The 14,180-nt window shown below is 36.4% G+C and overlaps 1 protein-coding gene across 1 annotated transcript in view; it reads right to left on the bottom strand.

The window, feature by feature from the left end:
• Positions 1 to 14,180, bottom strand: part of LOC134205700 (obg-like ATPase 1) — a 138,887-nt gene that overhangs the window by 55,781 nt on the left and 68,926 nt on the right. The window contains exon 4 of the mRNA XM_062681229.1: positions 1,466 to 1,593. Coding sequence (XP_062537213.1) covers positions 1,466 to 1,593 — 128 coding nt within the window. The remainder of the gene's footprint in view (positions 1 to 1,465; positions 1,594 to 14,180) is intronic.

Genomic DNA, 14,180 nt, shown 5'->3' with positions numbered 1-14,180 from the left:
TATGCAATCAAGAAAGCGGTCACGGCCCCGAACACCAGTGGTGAAATGGTGATCCTTACAGATTCGGCCAACTGTTTGTTGGCATTAGAATCCGGGACATCAAAACACTCGTGGATAAAAGAGATCTAAAAGGTGATGCGCAACAAACCTGTCCGATTTTGCTGGATACCGGGACACGCCGACATTAGTGGAAATATCGAGGCCGACCGGATCAGACTAATCCTGCGGACCAACGTGCGTTAACCACACTAAGAATTTACCACACGAGACTGACCCAAACATTTCTGCTGAAGAAGGATCCTCCGCTGATCATCGACGTGCGGCATGTTATCCTCCATTGTCGGAAGTATGAGCAGCAGCCACGGGACAACGACATTAACTCAACTAGTCTCAGAGCTGTCCTGGGTAATGCCGACGAAACGACGAAGAGACTGATGCTGTTCCTTCAGCAAACAAACTTGTCTAAGTTAGACAAGTTGTCTAAACAGCTGTAAATGGCGGCAAAAACGAAAATAAACGTGACACCACCCTACACCAGCAAACAGGAGGATTTGCAAGCACTCGGAGTATTCGAAAGACGGGTACTTAGGACCATCTTCGATGGTGTGCAAAAATACGATGTGTGGCGGCGAAGAATGAACCACGAGCTCGCCCAGCTCTACGGCGCTAACCCATTATCCAGAAGGTAGCTAAAGCCGGAAGGGTACGATGGGCAGGACATGTTGCGAGAATGCCGGACAGCAATCCTGCAAAGATGGTGTTCGCTTCGGATCTGACAGGTACGAGACGACGTTGAGCGCAGCGAGCGAGATGGGCAGACCAGGTGCAAAACGACTTGGCGAGCGTGGGGCGCATTCGAGGATAGAGAGATGCGGCATCGAACTGTGTATTGTGGCATCAAATTGTTGGTTCAGTGTTATCTATTTAGATGTAAACTAAATAAATGAAAATGAAATGAAAGTGGACGGCTTAAAAACCAAACCAAAACACTCCGCCCGCATGGTAGTTAAGGAATTGAAAACCACTATGGTGCAAATGGTTCATGAGACGTTCATTCAGAATAGCAATAAATGTATGTCTAAAGAAATATCAAGATCGGAGTTTTACCTAGTACGAAGAATCATTTACTTAGCGATAGCAATCGTTTATGCAAGAAAATCAAAAATCATGGTATTGGTTTATAAGCCGTAGGAAATCATATGTTCCGCGAATGCAGATGTACAACAATGAATGTTGAGCATCATAATAGGCTGATTTGATCCATATACCCTATTTTCAAAATTATTAATTGTTTGAAATTTTTAAATCACCCTATGGAACAGCTTATTTTAACCGAAAAAAGTCTGCATCTAACATTTGGCAATTGAATCTCATTAAATCATAAATGATAATTGTGGAGTAACAGTATTCGACATTTTAAATGGGCAATAAACATATACGAAGTCGGATTCTAATTGATACTCACGGCACAGATGAAAGATGGCATCACACGCGCTGATGTGTGAGAGGAATGCATTGCCCAGGCCTTGTCCTTCGGCGGCGCCCTTGACCAGACCGGCAATGTCCACCACGTTCAGATAGGCAGGAACTTTGCTGTAAGTAGAAAGAAACGCGAATCCTTCGATCAATAACGAATGCAAAATGGAAACGACAGTTCATGAAGGGGATCGTCGCGTCAAAATTTGAATATCTGCGCTTCGCCGTTGCATTGCATCCCACTCGAAAGGGACACTTGAAGCCGATTATTGAATATTTTCCCGGTCGAACGTACCAACCCGGTATGCAAATAACAAGTCTCGTGTAATTTTCCTAGATTGATTTAAGAAGGACACGATGCAGCTCATAAACAACGGATCGGGACGACCACGAATCGGAAAGCGGGAAAAGGAAGGAGGAAATAATTGTTTTCCAAGAAACAAATCTGACAATTTAGCAATTATTATAATTACTTAAACTGCACGGCCCACCTCGCCCTGGAGAAACGTTTCAACACTTGCGGCATCCGTATCACATGATGACGATGATGATGGACGGTGCCCTCAACCGCGGCGCAGTAGCCGACAACATCGACATCGTCGAAAACAAATTTGCAACTCGCCGCGGCCCGGCCGCGACCGGGGCGACCAGTCGGAGCAGGTAGCAAAGCTGGGTCATAGCTACAGTAGCAACAAGGCTCACGATTGGTTATTTTGTCGTTACTTTGCTGCTACTGCCGTTGTTGTTGTTGCAATGGGGTTGTTAATTTTAATTCTTGCCCTCAACGTGCCACGAAGGGGCGTGGTCAGTTTCTCTGTTTCGCGAAATGAGAATGCAATGGAGAGACGGAAGATGGTTGCAGCGCAATACAAGTTGAATCCAGTTCGTGACTAAAAGTTTATGGCGTAATTAGTGTGATTGGAATCTAGCAGGGATGTAGTAGAACTATTATTGTGAATTGTGAATTTTTAAGAAACATTGCATATAGAAAGGAATGAATAATGCCTGGGTAAATTACGGACACTTGGGTAATGTTTCATTGATTTGTCGCCATTTCATCAATTTGGACGAAAACTAAGGCATGCTGAAAACGGCACATAAAGCGGGGAGATTTAGGGTAGATTTCTCGCTTAACTTTTCAAAAGGTCCTAAGTAACATTTTTTTCATGATTTAATTTGAATATTGCAATCAACATATTTCATGTTAATCTGTTGATTGCAATACTCAAATTAAATCATGAAAAAAATGTTACTTAGGACCTTTTGAAAAGTTAAGCGAGATTTGTCATGTAGCTGAATCGTCTCATTGGTGCGATATTTTCCCCTAGAATATTTATCATGCAAAATCGAAAACGATGGAATTAACTTCAGGATGATTCCACGAATAAAACAAATTTCAGAGAAACGGATATTAACCGATTCAATATGATTCACCGGTTCAAAAAATAATGCAAACATTGCAAACTATAAAAAACTAGTAGACCCGGCAGACATTGTCCTGCATAGTAGGCGAAAATGCGCGTTCTGCACTGCCCATGCAAAGTTTCTATCCAGTTTTCCGCGAGCGGTAATGGCCGCCAGCTTGCTTGCGGTTCAGTCTCTGATTTGACGTGTCTGGAGGTCAACTGCACCCACCGCTCCGAGCATTCTGACCAATGTTGCATATAAGCAGGTGCTGATTCAGTGAATTCAAGCCTTCTTATATGCCACATTGATCAAAATGCTCGAATGGTGGGTGCAGGAACGTCAAATCAGAGACTAACCCGCAGGCAAGCTGGCGGCCATTACCGCTCGCGGAAAATTGGATACGATTCTCAATTTTAATGTTTTGCCATTTACTTGACCTTAGTCGTAATTTTGCATAGGGAAATATCATAAAAACCCGTCGGAAACCGTAACGAACATATCCGCTGAAGGAATGAAGAAAAAGTTTTTGAGTTAAGCGGATACGAACACAGACCATTTCATTTTTATTATATAGAAGATGTTGTTTTTGATTGAGCACTTTGTTCGAAACGATTTGACGCTGGCAAGAAAAGTTATTATTAAAATACGGAAATTCAATTTAACACGTAAAAGAATATCAATATCAATAATGAGCATTTTTGTTTTATTTATAGCTTCGCTTCGTAACAAAGTGCTCAGTCAAATTACAACCAAACAACATCTATTTTTTATAGTTTGCATTATTTTTTGAACCGGTGAATCAAAAAATATATTGAAATATTGTGTAGGAAAAATCCATATTGAATCGGTTAATATCCGTTTCTCTGAAATTTGTTTTATTCGTGCAATCATTCTGAAGTTAATTCCATCGTTTTCGATTTTGCAGGATCAATATTCTAGGGGAAAATATCGCACCAATGAGACGATTCAGCTACATGACAGTTTCTTTAAGAAGTTTCAGTTTAGGAAGTGTTCTATGAAGTCGACGCGTTGATTATAATCAATTAGTTTATGGGCCACCTCACGGAACGGTCTTTCACATAAGTGGCGATTTCCATAGTAATTACATCCACATTACCTAAAAATTTAGGTCTATTAAAAGGGAAAAGACAAACGTTTAAGCATGGGTTCGTTATTTGGAAAAGTAAGACCATCATTATGGTGCTATCACAAAATAGGGTTTTAATTTTGCGGAATATTGACATGCTATGTTTTACAAAGTTGTAGCGCATCTTATTCCAATAAATTTTGCTTAAAACCTTTTTCTGTAGCTCTTGAGTTAGCTGATTTAGAGCAATTCTACCTACTTGGATTAGGATGTCCCTCAAAAAACAGTATCTTTATCTACATCTTTTGTTTTCGATTTTTCGGAAAAGTCCTTTTCGGGTGACTTTTAAAGCTAAAAAAATGGGTGTTTAAATATGCTCAATATCTTTTGCCAATCAAAAGTTATAGTCGTTTTTCTGTCAAAAAAACTTTTTTTTTTCAAAATTTGGTATCTACGATTGGGCAAAACCAAAAAAAAAATATATTTACATTGCATTTGAAAGAGCAACTCATATTCTTCATTATATAAAAAAGTTTTACCAATTTGACTAATGACTCTGTAAAATCGGAGGTCGATTTATTTTTGTATTTTTTGATTTCCCTGAAATTGTGCATGTACATTCTTCATGATCAAAAAACACAATTTGCATAATTGATTTGCCATTTTGACTCTAGCTTAACTTCTGACAAGAGCCCAAGCAAACTTTAAGGTAATCAATGGGGCTTTCTTTCTTTCTTTCTTTCTCTCTTTAGGCGCAGACCTATCGGTCCATTTCAGCCAAGTCTTGTTTTGCGGGTGACAACATCGCATGTCATTTATGAGAACGAAACGGGAATATTGAAGTTTGACAGTACTCTGATTTCAGTGTCGGGTAGTGTCAAATGTAATGTCACGGTTTAAGTTTATTGTTTATCAAAATTTCGCGGATTAGCTAGTTTCTAATTCTGGATATAATTACTGTTAGATCTGTTGATAAATTAATATTATCGAACCATGGTTTTTGAATTACTGCAGACATTATTAAAAAGTGTTGTTTTCCTTTATCTATTGATATTGTTTTGTATTTTTGATCCCACATGCAGTAGGTTTCTTTTTTAATGTTTAATAGTAAGTCACCTTTTGTCAACTTTAAATCCTCTATATTAGTTTAACTAGCACCTAATTTAGCAGCCTAGTCTAATCCTATGTGTCCCGGTATCCATTGTAGAATGATCTGTTTGTCGTATAATAGTGCTTTATGTATTATTTCATTGACTAAATAATTTTCACCAGCTTCGAAGTTTTTTAGTAATTTTGTGGCACTTTTTGTGGTTAATATTACTGGGGATTGAATGTTACTTTGAGAAATATATTCAATTGCTTTTAGAATTGCTGCAAGCTCTGCATTCATGATCGTGAACTGTGTCCTAAGCCTACCACTATAAGAGATTTTTTCTTGACTGACATACATATATCCCGTAGCCTGTTCTGTCTTGTGATTTTGATCCATCTGTATAAATAAGATATTTATCTGGGTAGCTTGTCTTAATTAACTCTATTACCATTTGTTTTTGTACGTTATTTGTTAGATTCTTTTTAGTTAAGTTTTTGTTGTCTGTATTGAGTTTTTGGCAGGCAAAGTGAAAATGGGTTTTGCTAATTGTAGTAAATGGAAGTTGTTTATGTTTGCTATTGTTTCTAAATAAGAACTATGTTTGTGTATTTCTTCAGTATGGATAGTTATTTAGATAGATTTTTGGTTATTTCCTTGATAGCTAAATATTCTGCTCTATCTTTTAGAGTTCTCCTGTTTCAGCTAGAACAGGGTGTCGACTCAAATTTGAGAATGAAATTCCCTGACTTTCCCTGACTTTCCAGACCATTTCTCGAAAAATTCCAGGTATGAAAAAGGTTTTTTTCCTATTTCTAGATCTCTGCATGTTTGATTCCTATCCATATTCCTGAGTTACTGGAAGCCTTATGACTTCTAGAAGCAGAACGTTAAAAATATGTAGAATTTCGTAGGAAATTCTGGTCGTTCACAAAGAATGAAGTAAATGCGCAGAACTCCTGAAAGGTTTTAATGTTTTAACTTTTACCTCGTATTAGTGTTATTTCCCATCCCATAGATCGCATCACTTACCGAAGTGAATCCAGATAAATTATCCTTTATAACTAAAACGATATCCTATCCCAAGACAATCGTGGAGATGCAGAGGTATACTCGGTCTCTAGTAGCAACGAGAGTCGGACTAACAATCCTTCCATTCCTATATGACCGTAAGGACGTGGCCGGCGCCGTTATTGACTTTAAATATTTGAGCTCCCGAAACGTGTACATTGAGAATGGGTAGCTAATTCCAAGCCCCATTCATTGTGTACAAGTTTCGTCAATCACGGAGTAGCAACTACGAATTGTGCGGTCATAATGTTCATGCTCAGAACTCCTAAAAGGTTTTCATAATTCACATCTTTCCAAAATTTACTCCAATGTTATAAACTTTCTGGTGCATTCATCCACCATTGGAAATTCCCACGGACTTTCTGGAGTCACAATAGACCTCCAAGAATACTGACACGACTCTTTTGACACGACTTCAGAACAACTTTTTGAACTATCGTGGGAGCTTCTAGAAATACTTCTAATTCCGTTAAAAAAAACTTACGGATTAGGTATTTTTGTGGACATCGAGAAACCTCCATTGGGTCTCAAGAATACTTACGAAGTAAGAATTCTTATTCTCTCTCTGTGGAGTTAATGGACTTCTAAAAATAGTCACGGACGCTGCAATCTTCCAGTTAACCAAGAATACATTCCCTACAAGATCACATAAATCCATGCAGCACTTACAGCCTAGAAAAACATTCTAACCATGCAATACTTTAAATATGTTGGTCTGAATACACTCAAGTCGATTAATATTTGTCGATTGTGGCCTTTGCCGAAGGCCCCATGGCCCCATGTTTGTGAAAAAGTGTTATAACTAGTCTCATATGCTAAGGGGAGCTACACCTACTCAATTTATTTTATCGAACTTTAGTTGCTTGCCTAATCGATTGTCTTGGAATTCCAGGATTGTTTTATTTATAAAAAGTTCAACTACTATCAACTAGATGTCAGACAAGTACAACAAGCAATGAAACTTCTAATGGAGTTTTTTGAAAAACTCGTGGAAACATGTTTGAAGATTCCTTGGCATAATTTTTTGTATGAATTGAAAAAAAAAACTATTACACATAACATCTATCAAGAAGCTCCGGGATTAAACTATTGAGCGAGCTCTTGGAAATCCCCAATCCAGTGAAATTCTGAAGTAATTAAGAAAATTTTCTAAGTGATGAACTCTATATTTCCTTGAAAAATCACTATAATAAAGAAATTAAAAAAAAAAAAGAAAATTTTCTGAAGGGATTATTTTCACAAGATATCCCGAAGCATTTTCACTGGAGTAATTTCTGGACAAAATTCTCAAAGATCAACCAGAATAGTTCCTGATAAAATTGTTTTATAAAGATCAAAAGCAGCGAATGTAAAACTGAAACATTTCCATTGACAATAACATTATCCTTTTCTTTCGTCCGAGTATGGTTATGGAGTATCGAAAAAACGTTTTATTGAGACCATCGCCACCTACGTACATGAGATAGCTGATTATATGATGCTTTAATCCACTGTCATTCTCTCTACATGACTAGTACCTAAAGACGAGAGGATCGACCAAACAATCCCTATCCCTACAGTTACAGAATCTTGTTTGGGGATGCTGCCGATGCTGTGGAGTATTGTCAAAGGCGTTTTTCTTTCAACAAGCCTTTGAATATCTAGTTTTTGGTTGTATGTTGAACATTATTGATGATTATTTGTGGATCGGTACTGAACTATGGCACATTTCAGCCATTTGATTCAGTTTAGACTGCTTAGACTAGATAATTTTCAAAACATTGGGCGTTGCATTTTCATCAAAAGGTAATATGATATATTGTTGGTTACTAATCAGTAATTTAAATTTATCAAGATAGATCGCATTTCTTCCAATATCATAAGCACATTAAGGCCGATACAAACATTTAAAAACTATTTTGTCTCTCCCCCTCGGATTTTTTTTGCTAAAAAATAATATTTTGAGGAGGCAACAAAATTAAATTCGGATAATTTTGAGGATTTTCAAAGCATTCTTTAACAAATCCGAGGAGTTTTTTTTTATTTTTTTCATTTCAATATTTATTTTTTATTATCCCCCCCTTTACCTTTCGGAGACCAGTAGGACAAAATGTTAATTAAATATTTGTAACGGACTAATATAATTTTATTAAGACTCTCGCGATGGATGATTAAGTATTTGAACGCTAGATGAGGAAACTGCAAACAAAAAATCAAAACGACTCTGACACTCAAACTAAATAATCTTAAATATTGAAGAAGACTTAAAAAATCTATTTGTATCAGGCCTCAACAGTGATCATTTGAACAACACTGATTTGGAACCTGTGTTATTGCTTAGATATTAATAGAAATAAATTCGATTACCATGGGGTACATGGAATGGGCCCGGAGTAAACTCTTAATCTAGAGACTGTCAACGGTCACACAAAAAAAGCTTCAATGCTTGATAGTGAAAGTGGTTGTTGACTGTAACTGCCTCGGAGTATTGTTTTGTTTATCGGCTATATAGTCTGATTACCTTCTAAAACGCTATATTAATTCTGATCCGAAGTTTCAGTACTTTTATTGATCCTATGTCAATGGATTAAAATGGTTCAGCGTTTCATTGTCATAGGTGTTTAGCATATTGCTCGAAATAAAAAAAAAATTACTATAAATTTTCAATTTTGGATTTTGTGATTCTTTTCCTGACCTCAATCGAAATTCCCTGACTTTCCCTGACATTCCAGGTCCAAATTGAAATTCCCTGACTTTCCCTGACTTTCCAGGTTTTTCCAGGTAGTCGACACCCTGAACTACATGGTTCGGGGTTGATTTCAAGTATCGCATTCACATTCTTATGTAAAGGTGGTGGACAGTTTTTATTTAGTAAAAGAGGTTTTGGATGTTTCGGCTGAAAGTGTTAGACCGTAATCTAAATGGGGTTGTACAATTGTTTTAGCAATTTTAAGTGCTGTTTCAAGGTGGGCTCCATTTTTTTTCTTTGTTATCATTTTCAGTATGTCTATCTTCTTCTAGCTTTTGTGACGCTGTTTTCAACTTGCTTATTGAAATTTAATCTATGGTCTATCAAAATTCCAAGGAATTTGTGGAAAGGGTTTACTTCTATTTGAGTGTTTTGTATAGTGATACTGGTTATGGGGTGGAATTTATTTGTGAATTTAACTGTGGCACATTTTTCTGAGTTTATTATCATTTCTAGTTCATTCAATGCGTTTACTGTATGATTTAAAAAGTTGCTCATTTTATCTACTGCTTCTGCTATTGTTTTGGTTATGATAACTGCTGTAAAATCATCTGCGAATTGAAAAAACATTCTGTCTTTTCTAGCTAATTTATGTATTTGCGTGGTATAAATGTTAAATAGAATGGGGGACAATGGACAGCCTTAAGACAATCCTTTGTTAGTTGTTCTAATTATCTCTGTAGCGTTAGCTAGTTTTGAAATTATTTTCCTCTTTTTTAGATATTGATAAATCCAGTTACTTATTTCTGGGGGTGTGTTTATGTCATTTAGAATTTCTATCAATTTTTCAATATTAACATTGTCGAACGCTTTTGTTAAATCTAGAAAAGTTGCTACTACTATTTCACTTTCTCTTTTAGCTTGTTTAATGTGAGAGACAAGAGTATTTACACAGTTTACTGCTGATATTTTTTGTTTAAATCCAAAGGAATAGGGTGGCAAATATTTGTGTTTTTTAACTGTAAAATTGAGAAGTTTTAGTAAAACGCTTAATAACGAAATTGGACGATAAGATTCTGCTTTAGAGGGATCCTTGTTATGCTTTAGTATAGGAACTATTTTTATCTCTCTCCAATCATTAGGTATGTCTCCTGTTCTTAATACTAAGTTTAACATATCAACTATTTTAATAAGGATTGGTGAATTTTATTTTTTAAGAATCTGGAAGGAAAGACCATCGTTTCCTGGGGCAGATGAATCTTTTTTAGAGTGTATAGTTTTATTTAGATCTGATAGGGAAATGTTTGGAATTGATTCAGTTGTGTTTGTGGTATGAGTGATTTCATTTTCTATATCTGGGAAGTTAATATCAATAAATTTTAATGCTATTGTTTTATCATTAAGTAAGTGAATATTATTTTTGGATGTGTATCCGCCTCCTATTCTTTTAACAATGTTCCATAGTTCTTTGCATCCCATATCTGGATTTATTGAGTCATTTAATTTATTCCAATCATTTCTTGAGACTTTCCTTATTAGTTGTTTTAGTTTCGCTTTGGCTTTTTTAAATTGTATTAAATTTTCTTGTGTTAGGTTTCTAAAATATTGGATTAGCAGATTATTTTTTAGTTCTAGTTGTTCAGCAATTTCTTTATTCCACCATGATTTTGGAGTTCTGTTACTATTTCTATGATATTTATTTTTTTTTTCATTTTCTCTTTAATTGCTGGAAGAATATCATGTTGGTCTATAATGGTGTCTACGTCTATCTGGTTTATCATTTCTATAGCTTTTGTTTTATTTATGCATTCGATTTTGTAATTAAAATTTTTGGCTGTGTTAAGTATTTCGAAAGTTCTAGTTCTGTGATTGCTCATTATTTCGTCGAAGTGTATGGTCCATTCTATTCTATGTGCTATGTCAGACGTAGCAAAAGTTAAGTCTATGGTTCATGGGGAGGTGTTGGGGGATTTTATTAAAGTTGGGGAACCGTCATTCATGTTAATGAGATTAGTGTTTTTTAAAAGGTGTTCAAGTAGTTCTCCTCTAGGGCAATTACTTTGGTTAGGATTCCAAGTACGACTATGGGCATTGAAATCACCTGCAAAAATTGTTGGAAGTTTTAGTTGGTCGATTATGTCTATTTTTTTTATGTTTTGATTTCTGATTGGAGGTGGAGGGATGTAAATTGAAATAATTAGTACAGGGTATTCAGTATTTAGTGTTTTAATTGCTATTGTTTCTAATGGGCTTAGATCTTGCAATGCAACTTCTTTGAATGTCATTTCATTACGAACTAAAATACCGACTCCTCCGTATCCATTCTGTCTACATTGTTTAACAAAATTGAATCCGGGGATTTTACATTCTTCGTTTGATTTGATCCAAATTTCCTGTAAGAGTGCAATGTCTATTTTGTTTACATTAAGGAAGTTTTTAAGCGATTTACGGGTATCTAATGAGCGAATACTAGTTATATAGTGTTGTACAAACTTTAGATTGCTGAAACTCCCCATGAAGTTCTTGATTGGGTGGGATTAGAATTGACTGTCATTACTTCCGCTTCTATGATCGATTTGATTTGAACACTTATGTTCATTAACAAAATATCTGAGTCAATTGTGTCCTTACTATTTTTGGATTTTTCTGCGTGTTTGAGGATGGTTTTTTGAATAGCTGTAATTTTGTTGAGGATAGAGGGAACATCTACCTGTGTTTCTTGTGGATGTTTGTTTTGGCTGCCAGACCTATTTCGTGTTCTAGAAACCTGTCACGTTGGTCTATTGTCTGATTGAGAAGTTTGTAGTCTTGTTTTTGGTCGTGTATTGTGATCGTTAGTTATGATCGGTGGAAAATCTGTTAGTGAGTCCAGTCTGTTTTGTACTTGATTCGGTTTTGGTTTTGGAAACTTGTTCGCTGCTTCCATGAAAGTCAGCCTTTCGTTCGCCATGACGTAACGAATTTTGTCCTGACGTATTCTTTCTGGGCAATTTCTGTCTGTTACTTTGTGCATTTGTTTGCAGTGAATACAGCTGGTGGGATTGGAACAATCCTGACCGCCATGTTCTTGTCCGCATTTTTCGCATCGTTCATTCCTACTTTTGCAAGCTTTTTGTCTGTGTCCATACCTCCAACATTTGTTGCACATCTTAATGGGAAAGATGTACGCTTCAACAATCGCTGGAACACCATAGATCGAGACGTTTTCCGGAAGTTCCTGTCCTGTTACGTAGACTTTCACTGTGTATGTTGGTATTAGGATTTGGTCCTTCATCCTGTTGATCCGTTCCACTTTGATGATCTTCTTCTTTCCTCCAGTTTGGATGTTGTTTAGAATCTCGGTTTCGGTAAGCGATGGGGGGACATTCCTAATAATCCCTCTCGATTCCTTCGGCATGTTGGGTACATACACCTTGTATTTAAACTCCTCCGACAGAAGCTTGGAATTAAGCAAGTCTTCTGCCTCTCTCGGTCGATTGAATGTGATTCGGTACCGTCCTTGTCCAGCAAATTTCAGTTCTTTATAGTTTTTGATACCGATGTTGTGTAGTATTTTTGCGATTTCCATTGTATGAACCGGTTTGACATCTTGGCTTTCCCTTTCGATGAAGAAAACTGTGTGTGTTGTATTTTTGGTCCAGTCATTCCTTGTTGAATTTTTGTTCGTGTTAACCTCTTTCTTTTGATTTTTCCTTTTGTCTTGTCCGTTGTTGTTAGTATTGCCTGTTTCAGTCTCGTCTGTCAAATCAACGTTTATTTTGTCTGTCATTTTACCTGCTACGTTTTCTTTTTTTTGTGCCATCTCTTTACCCTTATCTATCTTGTACGTTTTGGCCTTCTGAGTTTCAATCATTTCTTCTAGCTTCCTTCGTACCCCATGTCTTATGCCTTCATTTATTCCCGACTTACCTGGGGATGAGTTCCGGTTTACCACATCCCGATCCTCAAACTCCCTGAAATCGTATTCATCCGCACTCATGCACTGAAACTTAACTTATATTTACACCACTTTCATAAAATCTTAACCTAACCTATTCTAGCTGATACTAATATTTTTTTGGATTTTCGAATTCAAAGATTAATGGAATTAATGGAACCTTAAAAAATAAAAATTGAATCGAAATTAAACTATGACTATTTACACATGAGAATAACCTTCACTTTCAATCGAGAAAATGTAAAACTTTTTTTCGCTCAAAACCGCGTGGACGCGAACAAGCTAAAACAAGACTAGATTTTTGAAAACGTCGTATGTCCAAATGAGACTCTCTTCACTAATATTGAAGCTAGTTTTTCATTTATTGCAATATTTTCAATATTATATTATATTATTTTCAGCACGCTAAACAAAGCTATTTTCTTCAGAACTCTGTGAACAAATCCAATGTAAATGTTAGTATGGCTTGGTAATAATCAAAAAAAGTAAACAGAGAGCCTTTCTTTTGGACTTACGACGTTTTCAAAAATCACGCCAGATTTGTATTTTTTGCACTATGGGTTGAGGACATATATGGGCAAAAATGTTGTAGTTTTTGAAAAATAATTTGTTTTTCAAAATTGGTCGAAATATTTGTTTCACCTTTGTTATTAACTCGATTTTATGAAAGTACGTAAAATTTCCAATGGAAAAGGTGTATTTTTTTTGTAAACATTGCCGTTTCTGAGATACGGCGATTTCAAGATATAACATCAAGATTTTTTTTTAAATTTTCGGTGATTTTTTTATGTTTTTCGAATCTATTTAACCTAGATAAAAATTTTACTATATGTATTGACAAATATTAGTAATGGAGCAGTGGTTGGCCATTCTCATGTTATAAGGTTTTGAAATAAACTTTTATTGGAAAAAAATCACATAAATTTCGGTTCAATCAAAGGTAATTGCCTATTTCCGGGGATTAAACCACCCGACTTGGACGTTAATTTACAATGTTATGAAAACTCATATGTGAATATGTACGTTATGTGGAAGATAATGATTTGGAAAATGTATTGGAGGTAACCACTTTCCCTTCGATGGGACTCGAACCCATGACCCTACAGTACGCTAGACTGGTGCTTTAACCAACTAAGCTACGAAGGACCTCCGTCGGCCTTCGCAACCTAGCGGCTACTGAACGAGCTCGAGATTCCCAAATTGGACGCATAGTCAAATCACTCGCAATCCATTTCTCAAGCCAATACTTCCACATGTGTATTGTACACGTCCACATTAGAGGAGCGTGAGTATTTAGAATGTCTGGCGGCTTTACACATTCTTCATCAGCAACGGTACTGATCAAGCGAGGTTTTGTAAGCTATTTGCCAGTCGGTCGTCAAGCTCAGACCCGACCGCATTGCGTAGGCAAGAGCACGCAACTCAAGTACATAAATTTGTTTTT

This window comes from Armigeres subalbatus, chromosome 1 (genome assembly GCF_024139115.2).
Source record: "Armigeres subalbatus isolate Guangzhou_Male chromosome 1, GZ_Asu_2, whole genome shotgun sequence".
Lineage (NCBI taxonomy): Eukaryota > Metazoa > Arthropoda > Insecta > Diptera > Culicidae > Armigeres > Armigeres subalbatus.
This window is presented reverse-complemented; position numbering and strand designations above follow the sequence as displayed.